Source organism: Cucumis sativus, chromosome 5 (genome assembly GCF_000004075.3).
Source record: "Cucumis sativus cultivar 9930 chromosome 5, Cucumber_9930_V3, whole genome shotgun sequence".
In the NCBI taxonomy this organism is placed as follows: Eukaryota; Viridiplantae; Streptophyta; class Magnoliopsida; order Cucurbitales; family Cucurbitaceae; genus Cucumis; species Cucumis sativus.
In genome coordinates this window covers 27,056,552-27,076,162 of record NC_026659.2, presented here as the reverse complement: position 1 = coordinate 27,076,162, position 19,611 = coordinate 27,056,552, and the positions used below count along the sequence as shown (strand labels likewise).

Below are 19,611 nucleotides of genomic sequence, written 5' to 3'. Positions count from 1 at the left end.
CTTTTGCCTTCATAGACAACGATGTAGCACCAGTTTTTTAAGAAATAAAATTGTGGTTTAACCGAGGTATATTAACTGGGATTTGGTACTATCCATCTCGATATCTCCTCCACTGGCAATATGCACAGCAGACATTAATTCAACAAGTGGAAAAATTGTAAAAGAGAGACAAAAATGTTGTACGAAGCAAAAGAAGATATATATTCAAATTTCGATTTCATCATTCTTAAGAAAATTCTTGCACATTCGCTAGAAATTAAACACTATATTACAATGGGATTCTAGAAAGGGAAAAAAACTTCAGATAGACCCACCAACACAAAATCTATGTACGTGCCATGATAGAAATGAGCAAGACGATTTGAAAAAAGCATTCACGTTACAATCGTCTGGCAGTGACAGATGTTCCTTCACGTCTGATTGAATTAGCTGCACTTCGAGACCAAGATGATGGCTTGAAGTTGCCTGTCAGTATGTTTGAAGCCGCAGATGCACAGATCTTCCTCCTCTTGGATTCCAGGTCCAATCGTTTTTTATCAGGAATGGAAGAAGTGGATGATCCATTAAATATTGAGGAAGCATGAATCAATGCTCGTTTATCCCTACGGTTCTTCTCAAACTTTGAAGGGAACTTCATGCATGCTGCGGCTGCAGAGTCTTCTTGAGTTGCTGGAAGCAATCGTATACCGAGGCCCATCTTCCGAGAAACATTTTCTTCTTCAGCAACTCTCTTCTTTTGACTCTGAGAAAATATATAAACGTGTATTAGATTAGGCTACAATCTCAAAATTAAAAGCAGAACAGAAAGACGTGAGAAATATGGTACGAATGAGATGACATACTCTGAGCTGAGCTCGAAGTGTTCTGTTCCGACTGTAGTCATCAGCGTGCCTAGAATCTGAGAGTCGCTGAAGGCGAACCAATACCGGCTCGGCTTCTTTCTTTTTCTGCATATCTTTTTCCTGGTGTTCAAGTCGATAAAATGGATCTGCTAGCTTACCCTTTTCTGTAGAAAATATATTTAAATGGGTTAAATAACATTATGAAGGATTAAACCATTAGCTTTCAACATACGTTATGACACTATCTTTACAGATATGCATGATGACGTAACCTTGTAAATTACAAGACCAGTAGATTTAACAATAAAACCCGATGAAAGACAGTTTAGTTTAATGGCACTGATAAATAAACGTTATTAGTGTTATCAATCACCTTCATCCGCAGTGAGTTCAAAAACCTCTGCATCCTCTATGTCATATTCCTCAGTTTTCCGTTGTGCACCACTAATAATCACATACTCACAATTTTTTGGATCCGTCTGTATAACAATCTCTTGTCTACAGCATGCTGCTTTCATAGTAAAGCTCCATATCTGAAAGAAGTATGAAGAGAATGTCAGTCATTCAAGGACTGTTTGGGTATGATTTCTATACCCCACTTATAAAACTATTCTTTAGAACTGTATAGAAGGTGATGACGTTTTTTTAGCAGTATGTTACATTACAACCACGAGCTATTACCACTCACCAATTTGTATCTTGCGCTTTTTTCAATTTTTTATTTTTTTATCATTTGGAGTACAATTTGTACTTTGAAGCTTTCCTATAAAATAATCTATCTATCAAAACAAAGTTGCAAAAAAAAAGAAGCCCTGTTGATTAGAGGGAGGAAATGAAAAAATGGTTGATGAACTCAATTTCCAAAGTGCACATCATCATGCATTCCAAGATAAGAAGAAACTAGTTCAATCCAGTGGTCACAGTTAGGATAGCAAGGTTAATGGCTAAAAAGGTTAATACCAACGATGACAACATAAGTTTGATGCTGAGAATTTTCATACAAATACTTAATAAGAGAAAAATGTGCATTTATATTATAAAATACAAAACATAGTGAAGACAAAGACAAGAGATGAGCCTAAGACCAATTAAAGAAGTTTATGCTCATCAATTATTAGGTTAGCAGCAGAAATACAGGAATGCTCGTAGACATGTATGTGCAGTACATAGATCGTTAAAAATCAATGATGAAACCAAATGAAGAAAAGGGTACAGTGTTCATGAGTAAATGTGCTCGTAGTTTCATTGCATAACAAAACCTTCAAATCTAGCACCAAAAGTCAAATATGAAACAATCAGCCATGAACAAGTACCTTCGTAGAATAATAGTTTCCAACTTGTTTTTTCTCCGCATTAAACCTAACACCCTTTGCTATCATTGAGTTGCAGCCACCACACCATATATTGTAAGGCATCTCGAACCTACGAAAGCAATACATCCCAACTGATCAGAGAACCAAATATTCAAATAAATCTTCTCTATTTTCTAAAAAAATATTTTAAAAATAAAGTTTTAAAGAGGCACCTAAGCAACAATGTCAAAGCACCAAAGGTGAATGCCTTGGGTAGCTACCTACCTTATTATAAGGATGCCCTGATCTAATTTCCTTGCTCTCTCTCTCAAAGCATGTTGACCATGAAATTTGTTCAAAGACCCCTGAAACATGAAAAAGCAGCGTGAGAATCTGAGAATCTGTGCATATATGATTGAAAATAGTTACTGCACTAATATGATTGAATAAAAAACGTACCTGTTTTGGGGTCCATTCTGGGGGATAGTAAAAGTTGTCTGCTCTCGCAGCTGCAAGCGAAGACTGAAAAATGCAAACCAACATAGGTTAATAAACCTCAACACTTCAACATGTATAGCCAATCATTATATTTGTAATCCATTCCGTTAATATTTCCAGAAAAAAAAATATAAATAGATCCAGTACAAGCTGATTGACTTCCCAGGCAACAGCAGTTTTACACGAAATACATAAACTTTATAACTTGAAGAAAAGAGGAAGTTGCTAAGCTAGCAACAGAATCAACTTTATTGAATAGCAAAGGATTTTTTCTAAATTACTTTGCACAATCCTTCTAAGATCCATCTCCAGAAAATCATTTTTGATGTCGTTATCCAACAACTGATCCCATAATTTTAGACCAAAATCACTAAATTATATAAATCATTTGATCCGTACCCAATACATCTATATAAGCCATTCTAATTAACAGTTTTTCCCGGAAAAAAATAATCATCAACTCTTCAGGATTCAATTTGTTCTGAAAAGTAGATAGGATGTTTGAAAAAACATATATAGAACACGGATTTGAAGTTAGCTGCTAAAGACCCAAAATTACTTGGTAAAAATCATGCAAGAAACATTCCTAGACAATCAATTTTCAGGTTAGATCCAACAAAATACTCCAAGATTTCTGACCTAAAACAATTGTGAAAGATGGTAACTTCAACTACCCGAAAATCATAAAATTCACCTACGGAAAAACGAAGACCAGTAAGAGGCCCGATTTCCAAATGCACCGGCCAAATTCTTTCAAAATAAGAAAGACCCTAACGATAATCGATCCAACAAAAGGCAAACGAATGAACCGACAAAATAGATTCCAAATCCAGATTTCTACGAACAAGTTGAATCATCACGTCGTAAAGGAAAAAAAACAAAAAAAAAACCCTAGAAATTGATAAACAAAATCACATACCATTATGGATGGCAGTCGTCTCCTTCAACTTCAATAAATCTCCAGGTGCTTATTGAATGAAGCAAGCAATCGTTCGTAATTCGTAGAGTGATTCAATTAAAAAAGATTGGCACCGTTGTTCGTTGTTTGTTTATATACTGCCTTTACGAGTTCCGCTCTGGATTAAGGATGGCGCGCTTTGCCTAATGGGCCATAGCGTGTGGGCTTTTTTGTAGTAGGCCCACAAATTTCTCGTATGGGCTGGATTTGAATTTTCTCCCTCCGAAGTCAAGCCCATGTTAGAATTTGGAATTTAATTGTGGCATTTGAATAAAAGTTCCTAATTTGGTAATATTTGAAATTGATAATAGGATAAAAACCATCTTAGAATTAGAAATGAGATTGAATGTTTGTTTGTATTTATTTATTATAAAGTTTTTAAATAGAGAAACTATATTGGATGACGAAGAAAAATTTAAACAACTAATTTAGTTTGTTATCATATATTTTTTTTGAGCGCTTGGAAGGGTTGGGATGTAACTTGAATTGTATTGTATTGTTGTACTATAGAAACTAACAATGAACCAAAAAAGAAAGAAGTCAATGGTTGAAGAAAAAAGAAGTTTCCGTTTTGGTTAGACGGCAGCGGCAGAGCGGGAAGTGGCGAAGTGGAGTGGAACCAAATTCTTGCCAGCCTAATCAGGATTCAAGAAGAGCACATGCTACATATTTTTGGTAATGCCAATATAAGCTCATCCACAGATTCCACCTAACTACGCCATTGTTGCTGTTGCAGAGATCTATGGCTTCTTCTCTGCTCTTCTCTCCATCTTTCTTCGGAAACCCAATTCCTATTTCAGTACGTACAAGAACCCCTTCATGTACCACAAGAATTATTATCCTTCAGGCTTCAAAACAGACTACGGATGTTTCTTCTCAAAACCCAACCCGGCTGCTCACTTTTCTTGGCAAAGGCGGCTCGGGAAAGACCACGTCCGCTGTATTCGCCGCTCAGGTACTTTCAATTTACGCCTTTGATTTTAGTTTACTGCTGTTTGGTCAATTATCAATTGTTCGTGGTTGGAAATTAGATATCTCTATGATTGTTTGCTCGCATTTCTGATCTGAATATCAACTATTGAGTGTGGGAAAGGACTGTATGAGTCTGTAATGATAACTTCTTAAATTGATGGGTGTATTTGATTATTTCCCATTTATGTATTTCTTAAATTATTTGATGGGTTATCAGCACTTTGCTTTGTCTGGACTGCGCACATGCTTGGTGCTTCAGAACCAAGACCCTACTCCTGAGTATCTTCTCGATTGCAAAATTGGAAATTCACCTGTTGAATGCAGTCACAACCTCGCAGCTGTTAGGTTGGAAACAACTCAAGTGTGTTTTTCCGTTCACTTCTCTTTTTGTCATCAAGGTTCTGCTTTGAATTTCAGACTTATCTTGTCATGATAACAGATGCTACTTGAACCTCTTAAACGGCTAAAGCAAGCTGATTCTCGTCTTAATATGACACAAGGAGTTCTTGAAGGGGTAGGTATGTGGTCTTTAGAATACGGTGTATCTATCATTTCAGTATTTATACTTTTGGAGGATTTGCTATGCAATGTATATCTTCTTAATATTTAAATAGGTTGTTGGAGAAGAGCTTGCAGTACTTCCAGGAATGGATTCTATCTTTTCGATACTTCAACTAGAGAGATTCGTTGGGTTCTCAGGTATTATGGGCCAAAGGGACCAGAAAGATAAATATGACGTAGTAATATACGATGGTATCTGCACCGAAGAAACAATAAGAATGATCGGAGCAACCAGTAAAATAAGGTTTGAGATGCTCTCTCTCTCTCTCTCTCTCTCTCTCTTTCTGTCTATCGTCCCCCCTATCCCTGCACAAATTGCAAAAAGAAAAAGATAATCTGTATTACTAAAAGAACCTTGGATAGGTTGTACTTAAAATATCTGAGGAGCATTGCTGAAAAAACCGATCTAGGGAGGTTGGCCACTCCTTCCATTCTGAGGCTTGTTGATGAAGCCATGAGTATAAGCCGGCCAGGCTCCCATCTTGGTGGTAGAACGAGTACTGATATATGGGAGACACTGGAACACGTGTTAGAGGTAATTTGGTTTGCACTCTTGTCGAACAATATGAAAGAAATCTTGTGAAATTGTGTAATGGTCATTCATGGTGCAGAAAGGGTCTTCTGCATTTGCAGAGCCAAGAAAATTTAGCTGCTTTATAGTGATGGATCCAACTAGTCCTGCTTCTGTTCAGTCTGCATTACGGTACTGGGGTTGTACCATTCAAGCTGGCGCACAAATATGTGGTGCACTTGCTTTCATTTCTTCACACTTTAATGCAGAAGCCAGTGCTAGTTTGAAGGAGAAATTTTCACCCTTATCTTTGGCCTTTATACCACAATTCTCAACTGGTTCCTCAGTAGATTGGAACACAGTTCTGCGTGATGCATCAAGTGAAGGCCCAAGGGACCTTCTTTCTTCGTCAAAAACCCTCACCAGCAGTCTGATACCACCTGTAAAATTCGATCCTGGAAACAAATCAGTTACACTTCTCATGCCAGGCTTCGGGAAGTCAGAAATCAAGCTTTACCAGGCACGTTCTTTCTCTCTATTAATAGGTTATTTTCCTTACTTATGAGTGCTCTTGAATGTTCTTCCATCCCTTTGAGGATTTCCATGGAAAATTTGCTCAAACGATTGATATTATATGGTTTTCATATTCCTAACATTAGAGGAGAGGATATCACATGGTAGGAAATTTGGAATTGCTGATCTATTAAGTATCAAATAATGCTCCATTGAATGTATTAGACTTGGTAAATTCTTCAATACGCATTTTGGTTTTCAACTCATTGCAATTTTAGGCATGTTTCTCAGACACTAGGATTGTAGCAGAATCACTTTTACGATCATGCAATCATTAGTTATATCATTTGAAAATGCAGTATAGGGGAGGATCTGAGCTGTTAGTGGAAGCTGGGGATCAGAGACGTGTAATTTCATTGCCTAAAGAAATTCAAGGGAAGGTTGGTGGTGCCAAGTTCATGGACAGAAGTCTTGTGATCACAATGCGTTGATGTAATCTATCACAAAAGTTCACTTGGCTTCGATTTCAGATGTCATTTTGTTGTTATTCATATCATAGTAATTGTCAATTTATTAATGATCTGTTCAAGGATCATTAAGGAAAATTATACACAATGATTATAATTATAATCTGCCAAAAGGCACAAGATATAAAATTTTCTGATTTATCTCCGTTTCTGGAAAAAACGCTTCTTTTCAACATGGACTCCATCAATGGCTGTGAAAGGATAAAAAAGGTGTGTGTGTGTGTGTGTATACATAAGAGTAAAATGAGCAGGGGCTCGATTGGGGCTGAGAATTTGCAATTTGACTTGATTTGGTTTAAGTTGAAGCATCAAGAGAGAATATTTTATTTCCAATTACTATCTATTTGCTCGTCCATTTTCGAACTGAATTCAGTATTTTCTTACTTTTCTGATCCCATACTGTACAGCGCACAAAAGCTGAGACCATAAACTCTCACATCTTTCCAGTGGATTGGTATACACTGTCCATTTAAATGATCTCTGTTGTAGCGTTGAGTTACAAGTATTAGTATGATTGCTGAAATTGAATTGGGCTAATGATGTACTTGAATGAAAAATTCAGGCTTCTTGCTTATTATCATCTCCTATCTGTGTTGTATGAACTCGGCTCCTCAACTCTTCAAAAGCTTTCATGCTCTCTGCATCGAAGCCTCCCGCGAACTGGAAACATATCGAATCCAATATATCAGATACACTTGCAACGTTTTTAAATACTAAAGAGATTGAAGGCTTTGGTCATTTGTTAGAACTTGATTGGAAACATCATGATTCAAATTTGAAATGTAGTTGATCAACTGGTGAAAGGTGATGAATGGCACGTAAATTTTTTTCCTACTTTTTTCATTATGAAGAATGGAAGTAAAATCAACCTGATGAACACGGAAAGCAAATCGGACCCCTTGCAAGACCAAAAATTCTCTGTTTGGCTCCTTCTCTGGTTCACTCATTGCATCAAGTTCTGATGCTACTCGCTTCATGTATTTCCTTGCTAATTGTACAGATGAAAGCTTAATCTGCGTTTGTAAAAGCATGATTACGTTAAACATTTAATGGCCTAATATAAACATACTCTTATGCCTAACAGAGAGTGTAACGTATTCCTTGACACAACCAAAGTAAATGTAAACATAGTCTAAGATGTTGATTATGATGCTTTAATGACGCTTATGGATTCCAAGGACAAAATTGTGACGGTTCCTATCGATGAGGCAAGGTTGAATTTGGAAATGAAATCTCTAAGTTATTTCAAGTGTATGATTTGTAACCATAGTTAGGAGTAACTAAAGAGATGATTAAATACTGATCAACATTTCAAGATTTTTGCAAGTTGCAATACTTTAGCTAAAATGCCAACTAAACTTAAGATCCAAATTTCTCGATGAAGAAAAGAGTGAACTTCTTAAAGTTATACCTTTCCAACAACTCCTGTATCAGACAACCAATCAACTGGAATTCCAAACTCTCTATATCGTGAGATAGCCATGTCTCTTGTGCGCAGGAGTGCATAAACACTCTGCTCAACCCTGCCAAAAGACGACAACAAAAACAGTGATTTTTTAGCAGTTATCACATTATAAATACTTTGAGAGACAACAACAAAAAGATGGAGATTTCCAAATGGCATGTTCAACAGTTGACTTGTTTAGTCACAAGTTCTCTAGTAAGAACCATGTCGTTGTAAGGAATACTTACTTCTCCAGCAAGGAGTACATTTTCTTTAAAGCTGCTTCACATGAGAGTTTAGGGTCATCAACAAACGTCGTGATCCGCTTCTCCAACTTCATAAGGTCCTGGTATTCAAAAGATGCCTCTCTCAATGCATCTGCTTTTCCTTCTGGCCAATCGAAATGCTTCAGGACTGCCCTTTCATCAACCTTGATCAAAGGCGAAAGAAAGTACAATATTAAACAAGGAGATAGATAAGATAAAGTAATATGAACATGGAGAGTCCAAACTTGAGAACTAGGTGAACAACAAGATTACACAACAAAATGCTTCAATCAATTTATTTCATCCTCTTCAGAATATAGACAGTCCTTATCTTCTCGATCAAAATTCAAAGTTAAAATGGATGTCGTACCAAGAATGATAGCTCTTCATCTAACCAATTTACGAAGGCCACAACATCCTCTATATTAGAGAATGTAGCCGCTCGAACTTCAGCTGCCAATGACATGACAAAATCACCTTGGGTTTCCACATCTGCTTTTACCTGGATTTAATAAAATAAAATAAAAAAGTTGCCTACTGTCAAATTACTACAATTATAATACCAAATAGAATATTAATGGCAAAGGTGAGAAAATAATACAGAAGCAAAAAGATGATCTACTCACCGCTATGAGGAATGATGACCTATTCTCAATCTCCCCAATCATGTTACTTCTAGCATCAGATACATTAGATGACGTAGAAGAAAGTAAGGGAGTATCCTTCTTTGCTTCTCGTTTCATCAATGTCTGATAGAACTCAACTAACTCAGGAGCTCTATGAACCTTATCACCACCTGCACCTTTAGACAAGCTTCCTGGAGGAGGAGGTGGACGAGGTGGTCCACCAGTTGGAGGAGGTGGTGGGGCACCAGGAGGTGGAGGTGGTAGAGGTGGAGCAGCTGGTACACCACCCTGAGGATTGGGATTTGTGCTTACAGAAGCACCTCCTGATGGTCTTGGTGGTGGCTTAGGTGTCCTTGGAGGTCGCTTCTCAATCTCTGCTAGCTTCATCCTGCTGATCGCTGGAGACTCCGTCGTTTTATTTTCACCAGATGCATCAGCAGTAACACTAGGTACAACTGGTTTTTCCTTTATTTGAGTAAGTTTTGGAGGCAACATTACGGGTCTGTCTTTCTCAGTTTTACCTTTAAATTCGGAGTTCAAGTTCGAATTTGAAAGATTGCCAAACTTCTCTGCTCTCGCCTGGTCTGCCCTTTCCTTAAGTTGCTTCTCTCGTGCTAATGCCAACTTATGTCGATCTTTGTATGCTGGATATTTCTCATCTAATACTCCTTCAACGGATTTAGACATTAGTTGGAATGATGATGATACTGAATTCAAGGAATCGTTAGGAGTTTGAGTTCTGATACTTGGGAGATTTGGAGTGCCTGGAGAGTCGAGAGGTTCTTGTTCCATCGTACCAAAGGTGGTGATTGCAACACTATCACTTGCATTTCTAAGCATTAACGATTCTAATGGACCCCTCGGCTTTTGACTCATGCTCATCCTAGGAGAACCCCCAGAGAAGGATCTGGCAGGTGATGAAAGAGCACTAGAATCATCTTTGCTTCTACCACCCCATTTCTTCAACTTCTGGATCAAGCTAGGTTTCTTACTGAGACTACTATATCTACTAAAGGAACTATCAATTGAAGCATTGTCAAAATCCTCACTTCCAGGAGAAGACGGTTGAGAGTAGTTGCTTTCAAGATCTGTGTCCCCTTGTCCACGTTCCGATCCTGCATACTCCACCATGAGTTGCTTAGCTTTCTCCTGCGATTTTGGGCTCAAATTCTTGCTGAGATCACGAGCTGATATTTTTCCTGTAGGAGCCTGGTAATTGCGAAGTTCATATCTTAAGCATGCATTGACCCATCGAAGGTATACTAATTCTTCAACCTCACTGAACCTATTCATCTGAAGTCCTTCAACTTGTTTTATTAAGTCCTCATTTGCATGCCTTAAATTACTGACTTGCTCTCTAGTCTGGGCAACCAACTCACTCTGCGACAGAGTAAGATATAGTAAGAAAAATGAGTATTCCGGTACACAAGACTTTTCTCAAACAATAATTACTTGCCTGTTTGATCATGCTAAAAACTATTTATGCATGTTTTTGAGGAAAAGCTTTTACCAATACACAATTATAACTTCCTGAGATGAAATTAAAAGCATTGTATCCTATACCTCTGGTTTTTTTAATATACACTATACTTCCTTGAGGTTACCCTGTTTCCTAGGTTTTTAACATGCAACTCCAATCTGGATGAGCTAATATCTAAAGAACATGAATGCAAAAACATACATTATATCTTTGTATTAGTATCTCGCTTTCATCATACTATGTCCCATCGGACAAGACCATCGGTTTATGCTGCTTGACATTCCCAGTTTGCACTAACTACCATCTCAGACAACTGGCTTATATAAACAGATGGCATTGAGTACTCTAGTGGTATCTTACTCCACTAGTTAAACCAGATGGCAAGAACTATTTGATTTCTAGGGGGAAAAGAATCAGTGACAACAAATTCGAGTTACTATTTCCTAAAAAAAAAAAATTTGTCTTCAACATGTAAATTTATTCGAATAACTTCAGTTATTCTTTCTCCAAAATCAAGGGCCTGCAAGTAGAATTTAGTTTTATAGCAACCTTAGCTTTGACCAGCCTCCAACCACAATTCTTGAAAATGAGTTTTGAAAACAAAATCAGAAAACTATTTTTCAGAAACTCCCAAACAGCTCTTAAGTTATTATCACATACCATCCTTTTGGTTAAAGAAATAATAATAAAGAAGAAATAAAATGGATAGAGAAGGGTTTGCAAGAGCTATTTCCAATTCTTACTTCTGTCATGTTGGACAGAGTCGAGATTTTATTTTCAGCAGCATCCAGTTTAATAGTCAACTCCCGCTTTTCGATTTGAAGCTCTTTGTTCTTCCGCTTGAGTTCCATAACTTCAACCTCCAATTCCTTCACAGCTTTCAACTTCTTTTCTAGTTCAGCATCTTTCTTTATAGTTTCTTGCTCCTTTGACTGTAAACCAGACACTTGTTGCTTGAGTAATAATAGCTGGCCTTTTGTTTGGTTAGCATCAAGCTGAATCTGCCTCTGCAGCTCTTTGATCTTATTCCTTGCAAATTCCAACTCCTTCTTCACTGCAGCATCTTGTGCAATCTCTTCTTGAAGCTTCTTCCTTTCAGCCTGCAAAGAGCTAATGGTAATATTAAGCATATCAATCTCTACTGCCTTAATCTTGAGCTGCCTCTGTAACTCTGTAATGTCAGATTCCTGTTCTTTCAATCCATAATATTCAAGCAATTCACCTTCAAGCTTTACTTCCCTCTCCTCCAATTCCTTTACTAAGTTGCGCAATCGCTCCAGTTCACTTGCATTATTTGCCATCTCAGTTTCATATACTCTATCCTTCTCAGCTTTACTGTCATCAATTTCAGGTAATGGAAATTCAATCTCCCCGGATAGAAGGTTTTCAAATTCAGGTAAAATGTCGTCATCTTCAGTTATATAAACAGGAACTTGATCAAATACGCTACTAATTAACTTGACTTCTTCTTCCTCCTCTTCCTCCCCCTACGATAAAAGAAATCTCTTTCAATTAAAGAACATGATTTCAAGATTAGAAATCATTAAAATTCTGGAACGTTCTGCACGTCTACTTACATAATCATCTTTGAAGTCATTGTTAGAATGTTTAACCTCCTCCTTCTCTTCACCATTTTCTAAGCAAAAAAAGGTATAGTTTCAAGATATCAGACAACATGATAAAACTTATCCAGCAATATAATTGAGACAAAAGCTGAAGGAAAAATCAATGAGAAATTTTTCTGCATCAAACTGATAATGATAGAAGGTGGAAAAAGGTCTGTGACAAAATTATCAAAGAAGAATTAAACGTGAACAATTGTAGTTCAAATATATGAATACCGGTGCGCTTGTTGACGGAGGCGACGGAGTTTGAGTTTTTAACATTGAGCTGCCTTACTGCATAGGCTGCAATTGAAGCAGCAACCACAAGCCCTAGCCTGAGTACCATCAAGCAAATACTGATATAAACATTTCAACTTCCCATTTGAGATAACCCAGTTCTTCAAAACTGTATTGTCCATTCCTTCCCACCTCCATGACTATCATCTCAAACCATTGGAGCCTCTAAAATGCAGAACAAGCTGAAAGAATTGAAACAATACAATCCTAAGGAGGGTTCTAGCCAGAAACAAGGCTCGTTTTTTCAATTAATACGCAAGTCCAATAACCATGTTTCCATCAAGCATTCTTAGACCCATCACCCTTATCATCTCATGTTTACGAATCCTACAAATAAGCAGACTTAGCTTTGTATGAAGAGAATTTTCAACGACTAGAAGTTTAAGACAAATTCTGATGCTAAGTTGCTAAGAGCCACGGTAACCACCAATAACTAGTGGCCAACCTTTCTCCTAAAGGATTGCGTCCCATGAATTTGTGGGCATTTAACAAGTTACACCACTCGTTCAAGGGATTGAGCAAACAGTAATAACACCAAAAAAACAAAGCTGAAAGAGACCTCAGTCGCTGTTAAATTTGAAGGAAAACTTCCGGCCGGTGAACTCCCTTTCTTATCCAAGTAATGTCTATATCTATAAAATTAAAGAAAGATTTTGAGTAAAGAAAATAACAAACTTTCACTTGTCTCAATAAATACAAATGTTCCTGCTGGCTCTTGGTTACCAAACTAGTGGCTATTTGTCAAACTTTTTAATTTTGACAGCTTCCAGACTAATCAATGAGACAAAGTCATCTAGTATTTATATGAAATAATAGGTCTCTAACAATTCACTGCTTAGTGTTGTTAACAAGAGAAAATAACTAAGCTCAAAAGATACTACCCTGCACAGAGAAAACCCAAAAAGATTAAACCAGAACAAAACTAGAAGAAGAAGAAGAAGAAGAAGAAGAGAAAAGGGGCAGACAATATGGGGGTTAGAACTATAAGTTCAAATTGTTAATTTGAAATTGACACGCACCATCTAGACGAAACTTTCCAAAGGATTGGTGGGCCAAGCTTAAATTACATTAAGAAAATGGTGCGTTAAAGCTTACCACAAAATGAGTGTGGAGGAAGATAGACACGATGCGTAGAAGGGTAGGTTAGAGAAGCAAAAGCAAGGCTGAAAATTTAATTTTGAGCCGCCTTGCTGCAATGGAGCGATGCAAATGGAACCATGCTGTCAAGCCCCCACAACAAATGACTTTTACTCTTTTTGGCATGTCTCTCGGACTTCTTGCTTTCTTCTGCACCCACTTTCATCCTTCATGAACTTTAGTGTACGATGCGCTGCTGTTCATTTTTAATCCCACATTAAATGGTTTTTTACTTGATGCTTATTTAAACTAAAATGGGTCGAATGACTTTTTCAGATCACATTTAAATGAGAAATTTGAGTATGTGTTTTAGTTGCTAAAGAATATTAGTGAGCCGAATTTTAAGAATGCTGGGAGAGGTTGCTTTCGGGACCATTAATATGAGAGAACCCGGACGAGACAGTAGGAAACAATATATGTCATTCAAGAGTGCCATGATTGTGGACCTTATGGGTACCCGTGGAAGCTTGGTTGGCATTGCAGCAGTAGAGAGAATAAGGTATGTTTCACAATCAATTTCATCTTTAATCATTGAAAGCATGCATAAGATTGTAGGTTGAAATTGGCCATGTTCGTTCATAAAAGTTGCAAGGCTTGGAAAAATAATGGCTTTGATATGGGACCAAGGGGGCAAATTGAGGAGCAACAGTTCCAATAGTATAAACAAAATTTCTACACTGTCGATGAAAACAAAATTAAGCTTGATTTTTCAGTCTGGATTAATTTATGATCGAGTCTGTTATATTGTAATGAAATCCTCTGATTGGACTTGCAAGTGTACTAGCAAAAATACATCATGAGCTCTTCTTACTGCCGATTCCTCAAGTAAGTAATTTGTGAATGAAATTGGGGACAACTTTACAATCGCAGTATGTGGGAAAATTTCAAGCTTGATCATCCCATTTCCACCTTCGTCCGACCTCCTCAAGAACCTTAGCACGAGCTTGGCTTTTCCTTGCTTCGTCTTCTACCCAAGTTCTGCATTAAACGCATAAAAAAAAAACAAAAGATTGCTTAGTTTCAAAATCATAGCTTTACCATACATACATACGATGATTTCAATATCACACTAAATAAACAATTTAATTTAATATTGAAAACCGGAAGGTTACAACAGCTACTGGAACATATAAGCAATTATAATTTGTTTTATTGACCGTTTACTGAAGGATAATAATAGTCAAGGTATTTGCAGGTTCAGGTTTCGAAAGAACCAGCAGACTTGACACTTGCACAATCTCATGTTATCCATTCTAACATCTTTTTTCCCCTATTATTTTTGTATGCGTTACAAATACATCATTACTCACAACATACCTCATCACGGGAACCTATTCAATTTCAACAGCATAAAATTTTCATTTCATGACCACTTTCGAATTTGATGTCACGAGTCAGACTCACAACTGATTACTTTTTGCAGGATTAATTTATGCATTGAATGATATTTTCCGTTAGTTACACGACTTAGACCAAAAGTTATAGTTTGAGTAAATAATTTTAAAAGTAGCAATAACGATAACTACCAGTAGTATAAAAATAAAATAATTAGATGCAGAGGATCTCTCTCTCTCTCTCTCTCTCACTTTTGGTGACAAAATTATAAAGCCATAGAGAATCTCTCGCAACATTATGCCACACGTATCTCTCAAAGGGATAACTAAGACAGAAAAAATAATTATACAAAAGGAAATAGAAGTATTTCGTAAGTGAAAAAGGAAGAAGCTGGAACCTGATGAAATTAAAGTTACTTACCTAAGAATACGGAGAGCTTCCTTCTCAGCTTCAAGAACAGATTTTGTATCAAGCATCCCCTCTAGCTGGTTCTGTAAATCGGTGTGCATATTGTGTAGCTCATTCTGCTCTGTCTCACATACAGATCTCTCAGAAAGAATCTTTTCTGCTATCCCATCAACTTCTTCGTTGAGGCTGAGAAGCAATTGCCTCTGACAGTCTATAGATGCCTTCTCCTTTAAATACTCGGAAAAAATCTTCTCTTGAACCATTTTCTCCTCTCCCAAATTACTGATAGCAGCAAGATAAAGTTCCTCCACATCTAAAAGGCGTTTTTTCTCCTCAGTTAGCTTCTTATCCCAATACCTTTGTATGTCTCCTCTTTCTACCAATTCCAACTTGATATCTTCTATCTCAGCCTTTCTAGCAGAACTCTCGGATTCCAGTCTTGATAATTCAGCAGCAATTGCTTCTGCCATCCTGCCACTTGCCAGTGTGACTGCTACTTGTGCTTTTGTTGCAGGTTTGTTTGGTTGAAACCGTTTGATTTGACCTGTGAACAGCAGATATAATTTTTTTGACTTAAATGGACATAACTCTAACCCCCCACCCCCCACTTTCCATCTTTGTATATTTTCCATACGAGAGATTATTATAAAATAAAATTAAAAGAAAAAAAAAATGCATAAAGAAGTTTTGGCTTGTCAACTAATAACTTCTCGAGTAGACACAGGATAAAAAGAATACCAAAAACTTTTCTGAGGATGCTTCTCTCCCCAGCTAAAATATCCATGAATAGTTGTGGTGATGCTTCTGAACTGATTTCCTTCAAGTCCATAAAATCTACCTTTGCACTTGATATCTGGACTGTAGAAAAAGTCAAAAGCAATGACACACTGATAATCATTGGTTATATGTAGTTTAAAGAGGAAGCAATTCCAAATCAATTGACAATAAAGGATTAAATAAAAAATTCTGTACCCGTTCTAGCATTCCAGGAACAAACTCATAATCTAACTGAACTTTCCAGTCTATCAAAGTCTGGCGAGATACAAACCTGCAGCATTACAGATGCAATCGTAAATGGAATTCAAATATATCCAAAATCTTATGCACATGTCCTACCTCTCAGGAAAAAAATAAGTTCTCTCTTGATCTCCCAAGCCATCATATCCATAGTTTGGTGATAACTTGCTGGGTACGACACCAGCTTCAGCTAGAGCTGAAAAGAAATCCAGGACTAATTCATTTACTACTGCAACTAACGAAACACCTTCTTCTCTAAAACAAGAAAATAATACAAGAAAACCTCACCTTGAATGGACTCAAAATCAGGATCTTCAAAACTTATATCATCAAAAGCAGCAACTGTTGACCCAGAAAGCGAAACAGATGGAATAATATGGTGTTTCGGATTCCTATATTTGAGAATGGGTTAAAGGATTCAAAAAGTGAATGTGTTAACTCATAAAAGAACTTTACTAATTTCTACCTTTCCAATGACGAATACATATGAACTAGCCACCTAGCATATTCCCTTCGACTACACAACTCTCCAGCATTAATATCTTCTTCAATAACCTGCACACATCCTAATTTTTGAGATGTCCATGCTCACACTTGGACCTAAAATCTAAATTCTCAATGAATTTCAAAGAGGATAAATAATCTGTAAACATTGCAAAAACAAACACCAGAACATGAAAATAACAATTTTAGGGAATCTGTCTTCTGCAGTTGGCTTCAATCAGAAAGATTAAAAGAATGGTTTTTGAAACACATGTGCTTGATGAGAATCAATGTCGTAAGTAAGTTCCGTAATTATTCATCATGGGTATTATGAAAACATAAAGTTTTAAGAAATTCTTAAGAGGAATCATTTTTTAGAATTAAATTCCAGAAAGTGGTAGAAATCTTTGGTAGGCATGTACAACACATAGGAGGCAAAACCTAAGTTCCAAAAGATTCATGTGTTGTGTTTCTTACAAACCTACAAAATCTTTTTTTTTATCCTGAGCAAACCTTAAGTTTCTTCAAAATCGATAAAGCTTCATCTTGAGTAGAATCGACGGGAATGGCGATTATAACTCGTTGAAGCTTATTCCCAGAATCTGAAATACAAAAAAAAATAAGAGGGAAATGTACATTATCTTGGTGGTATGAAATTAAGACACCTAAACCACATAAGAACATAATATGTATCAATGGCAGTCAACAAAAACAAATATATCTTGACAATACACTCAACAGTTGTCAAGAACAATCATTTAATAGAGATACCAAACAAATTGTAAGCTTTATCAATGAAAAATTCAAGAGAAGGAGAAGTAGTATGCTGAGGAGTTGCTTGTAATATTCCATCTTATTGTGGAGAAGAAAACATAAATTCTTAGCCATTCCAATATCTTTGGCTTCCCATGATCTTAATGCTGTTAGAAAGGGGAAAAATGAGAAGTTGAAGGTATTGAGTGCACCATGCTAAATTCCATTCATACAAGGGACTAACTTACTCACATAATGTTATACTATATCTGTGATCCAACAACAATTATTACAGAGCAACAGATGAGTCTAGGGAAATAAAGTGCACATGAAGTATGTTCAGTTTCATTCTTCCATAAAAAAAACCTCCTTTACAAGCAAGGGAATGATCTCACAATCCAATCATAGAATCCCACACGGACAACTTCAAAACTTTTTTTCATTTTAAATTACACCGTGCAACCAAACATTACTATGAACCAAGACACACTATCTTGCATAAGGTGAAGCAGTATAACCATAATAAACTATTGTTTTTTATTTTACGAAAATAACAACTTTCATTGAGAAAAAGTGAAAGAATACAAGGACATAAAAACCAAGTCCACATAAAAAAGGGAAACTCCCGTCACAAGAAGGGCCTCCAGCTACGTGAAATCACACCTCTAGAATAATTAAACCTATGCGATGAACATCTTCCCATCCCCAATCTTAAAAGAGAAGGCTCCAACTCAAATCCAGTAGTAAGAAGCAGATTAATGTAATTATACGTCCTGATCAAGCATTTCATAAAACAAAATAAAACAACATTTGAAATGCAAACCTGAAGTAATAGCGTCATCAATCTTAGAATCAGTTATTGACTCAGCACCAGATTCAGTCGGTAGATCGTCATTGGTTAAACTATCCTCCACAGTTTTGCCTTGATCGCCTACATTTTCCGTATGACTAAATATCCCTTCTAATGATCTCAAGGGAATACGCCACTGAAACTTAAACCCTGTAAAATGAAAAATACGCTACCAAAATAAACAAAATTTTCAACTTTCCACACGCAAATACAATAAACATAACACTAGTTAAATAGAAGATACCCAATTGCATGAAAAAACAGAATCAAGAAATCAAACCAACCTCTTCTAGATAGTGAAATTTGAGCAATAACAGCGAACAAAACAACAAGCGAGGTCCCGACCACCCCAATTACGAAACGAGACAACCCTGCAAAAGACAATACCGTAAATACAAACCCAATTATAGATAATCAAAGACAAATTATGAAAGTGGAGTAAAATAAACCTCGTTTCTCAATTTTCGCATCAGTGGTTGGAGTGTTGAGAAATACCCAGCCACCATAGGTGTCGCCGGTGTTGGGTTGGTCGAAATTAGACCAAGACGAAAGGTGGAGGTCTGGTTCAGTAATAGAAGCAGCAATACGAAATGTAGAGTTAGTGGGCCTGAGATGGGGGAGGAATAGATGGGAGTTGGGGAAAAGAAGAGTCCGTCGTCGGGAAATGGACGGGGACTTGGTAAGGAATAAAGAGAAGGTAGACGGAAAGGAAGAAGAAGAGCACATTGGTAAGGAAATTAGGGTTTTGATTGAAGAGTGTAGAACCCCAGACTGCAGTGGCAGAGTGAGCGCACAGCGTTGATGGAAAGATGAGGCCAACTCAATGGTGGGAACTGGATGGAGTCCTACGCCTCCCAACTTTTTCTACCGCCAATTTTCCTTTTCTACTTCATAATATATATTCTTTAGTTATTCATGATCTCTTTAGGAAGTTTACATTTTCATTAGATAGACAAAAAAATGGATTTTGAATTCGAATACTTAATCCTCATACAAATTTCTACTTCATTACTACCTAAAAATTTGTTAAAAACATCAATTTTTTCTAACAGTAGAAGCTTACTTCCATCAGTTTTAGTTTATAAGTAAAAATTGTATAATTTAAATTTGTAATAATTTAGTTTAGATATAAAATTATCTAATAATTGACACTTAATTTTGATAATATTAACATGAAAGGATGAAATTTTTGTAGACAAGTATAAATAAAACTAATTAAAAAATATAGTAAAGTATA

The 19,611-nt window shown here is 36.6% G+C and overlaps 4 protein-coding genes across 4 annotated transcripts; 1 reads left to right on the top strand and 3 right to left on the bottom strand.

Moving 5' to 3' along the window:
* Positions 1-177: 177 nt before the first annotated feature.
* On the bottom strand, positions 178-3,702 carry LOC101205009 (coiled-coil domain-containing protein 130). Its single transcript, XM_004135069.3, has 7 exons — positions 3,552-3,702; positions 2,594-2,656; positions 2,420-2,499; positions 2,156-2,264; positions 1,216-1,375; positions 843-1,006; positions 178-742 (listed from the first exon to the last, which is right to left on the bottom strand). Exons 1-7 carry the CDS (start codon positions 3,552-3,554, stop codon positions 380-382), a joined length of 942 nt encoding a protein of 313 aa, XP_004135117.1. The 5' UTR covers positions 3,555-3,702; the 3' UTR covers positions 178-379.
* Positions 3,703-4,064: 362 nt separating this feature from the next.
* Positions 4,065-6,834, top strand: LOC101205245 (uncharacterized protein At1g26090, chloroplastic). Its single transcript, XM_004135070.3, has 7 exons — positions 4,065-4,545; positions 4,780-4,923; positions 5,002-5,076; positions 5,177-5,367; positions 5,487-5,658; positions 5,735-6,154; positions 6,507-6,834. Exons 1-7 carry the CDS (start codon positions 4,333-4,335, stop codon positions 6,636-6,638), a joined length of 1,347 nt encoding a protein of 448 aa, XP_004135118.2. The 5' UTR covers positions 4,065-4,332; the 3' UTR covers positions 6,639-6,834.
* A 140-nt stretch (positions 6,835-6,974) lies between these two features.
* Positions 6,975-13,644, bottom strand: LOC101205484 (protein CHUP1, chloroplastic). Its single transcript, XM_011657454.2, has 10 exons — positions 13,487-13,644; positions 12,332-12,573; positions 12,068-12,126; positions 11,234-11,977; positions 9,011-10,390; positions 8,755-8,886; positions 8,367-8,548; positions 8,086-8,197; positions 7,544-7,687; positions 6,975-7,334 (listed from the first exon to the last, which is right to left on the bottom strand). Exons 2-10 carry the CDS (start codon positions 12,438-12,440, stop codon positions 7,233-7,235), a joined length of 2,964 nt encoding a protein of 987 aa, XP_011655756.1. The 5' UTR covers positions 12,441-12,573; positions 13,487-13,644; the 3' UTR covers positions 6,975-7,232.
* Positions 13,645-14,163: 519 nt separating this feature from the next.
* On the bottom strand, positions 14,164-19,368 carry LOC101214855. The gene is made up of 11 exons (XM_011657453.2): positions 18,824-19,368; positions 18,659-18,745; positions 18,348-18,524; positions 17,285-17,373; positions 16,755-16,843; positions 16,577-16,680; positions 16,388-16,484; positions 16,244-16,319; positions 16,010-16,124; positions 15,284-15,815; positions 14,164-14,506 (listed from the first exon to the last, which is right to left on the bottom strand). The coding sequence occupies exons 1-11, from the start codon at positions 19,098-19,100 to the stop codon at positions 14,413-14,415; spliced, it is 1,737 nt and encodes a 578-aa protein (XP_011655755.1). The 5' UTR covers positions 19,101-19,368; the 3' UTR covers positions 14,164-14,412.
* Between the last annotated feature and the right edge of the window lie 243 nt (positions 19,369-19,611).

What these genes read in the sequence shown, in the direction of transcription:
- LOC101205009 (XM_004135069.3), bottom strand. An exon ending in CAGGGCATCCTTATAATAAG is followed by an intron (nt 2,265 to 2,419) that starts GTAGGTAGCTAC and finishes TTGCTTTCGTAG; the next exon opens with GTTCGAGATGCCTTACAATA. An exon ending in CACTTCGAGCTCAGCTCAGA is followed by an intron (nt 743 to 842) that starts GTATGTCATCTC and finishes ATATTTTCTCAG; the next exon opens with AGTCAAAAGAAGAGAGTTGC.
- LOC101205245 (XM_004135070.3), top strand. Translation starts at nt 4,333, where the DNA reads ATGGCTTCTTCTCTGCTCTTCTCTCCATCTTTCTTCGGAAACCCAATT. An exon ending in CACTGGAACACGTGTTAGAG is followed by an intron (nt 5,659 to 5,734) that starts GTAATTTGGTTT and finishes TTCATGGTGCAG; the next exon opens with AAAGGGTCTTCTGCATTTGC. An exon ending in CAGAAATCAAGCTTTACCAG is followed by an intron (nt 6,155 to 6,506) that starts GCACGTTCTTTC and finishes TTGAAAATGCAG; the next exon opens with TATAGGGGAGGATCTGAGCT.
- LOC101205484 (XM_011657454.2), bottom strand. Translation starts at nt 12,440, where the DNA reads ATGGTACTCAGGCTAGGGCTTGTGGTTGCTGCTTCAATTGCAGCCTAT. An exon ending in ATGACTTCAAAGATGATTAT is followed by an intron (nt 11,978 to 12,067) that starts GTAAGTAGACGT and finishes CTTTTATCGTAG; the next exon opens with GGGGAGGAAGAGGAGGAAGA. An exon ending in CTCTGTCCAACATGACAGAA is followed by an intron (nt 10,391 to 11,233) that starts GTAAGAATTGGA and finishes ACTCTGTCGCAG; the next exon opens with AGTGAGTTGGTTGCCCAGAC.
- LOC101214855 (XM_011657453.2), bottom strand. Translation starts at nt 19,100, where the DNA reads ATGTGCTCTTCTTCTTCCTTTCCGTCTACCTTCTCTTTATTCCTTACC. An exon ending in AATTTCACTATCTAGAAGAG is followed by an intron (nt 18,525 to 18,658) that starts GTTGGTTTGATT and finishes TTCATTTTACAG; the next exon opens with GGTTTAAGTTTCAGTGGCGT. An exon ending in TGATTTTGAGTCCATTCAAG is followed by an intron (nt 16,485 to 16,576) that starts GTGAGGTTTTCT and finishes ATTTCTTTTCAG; the next exon opens with CTCTAGCTGAAGCTGGTGTC.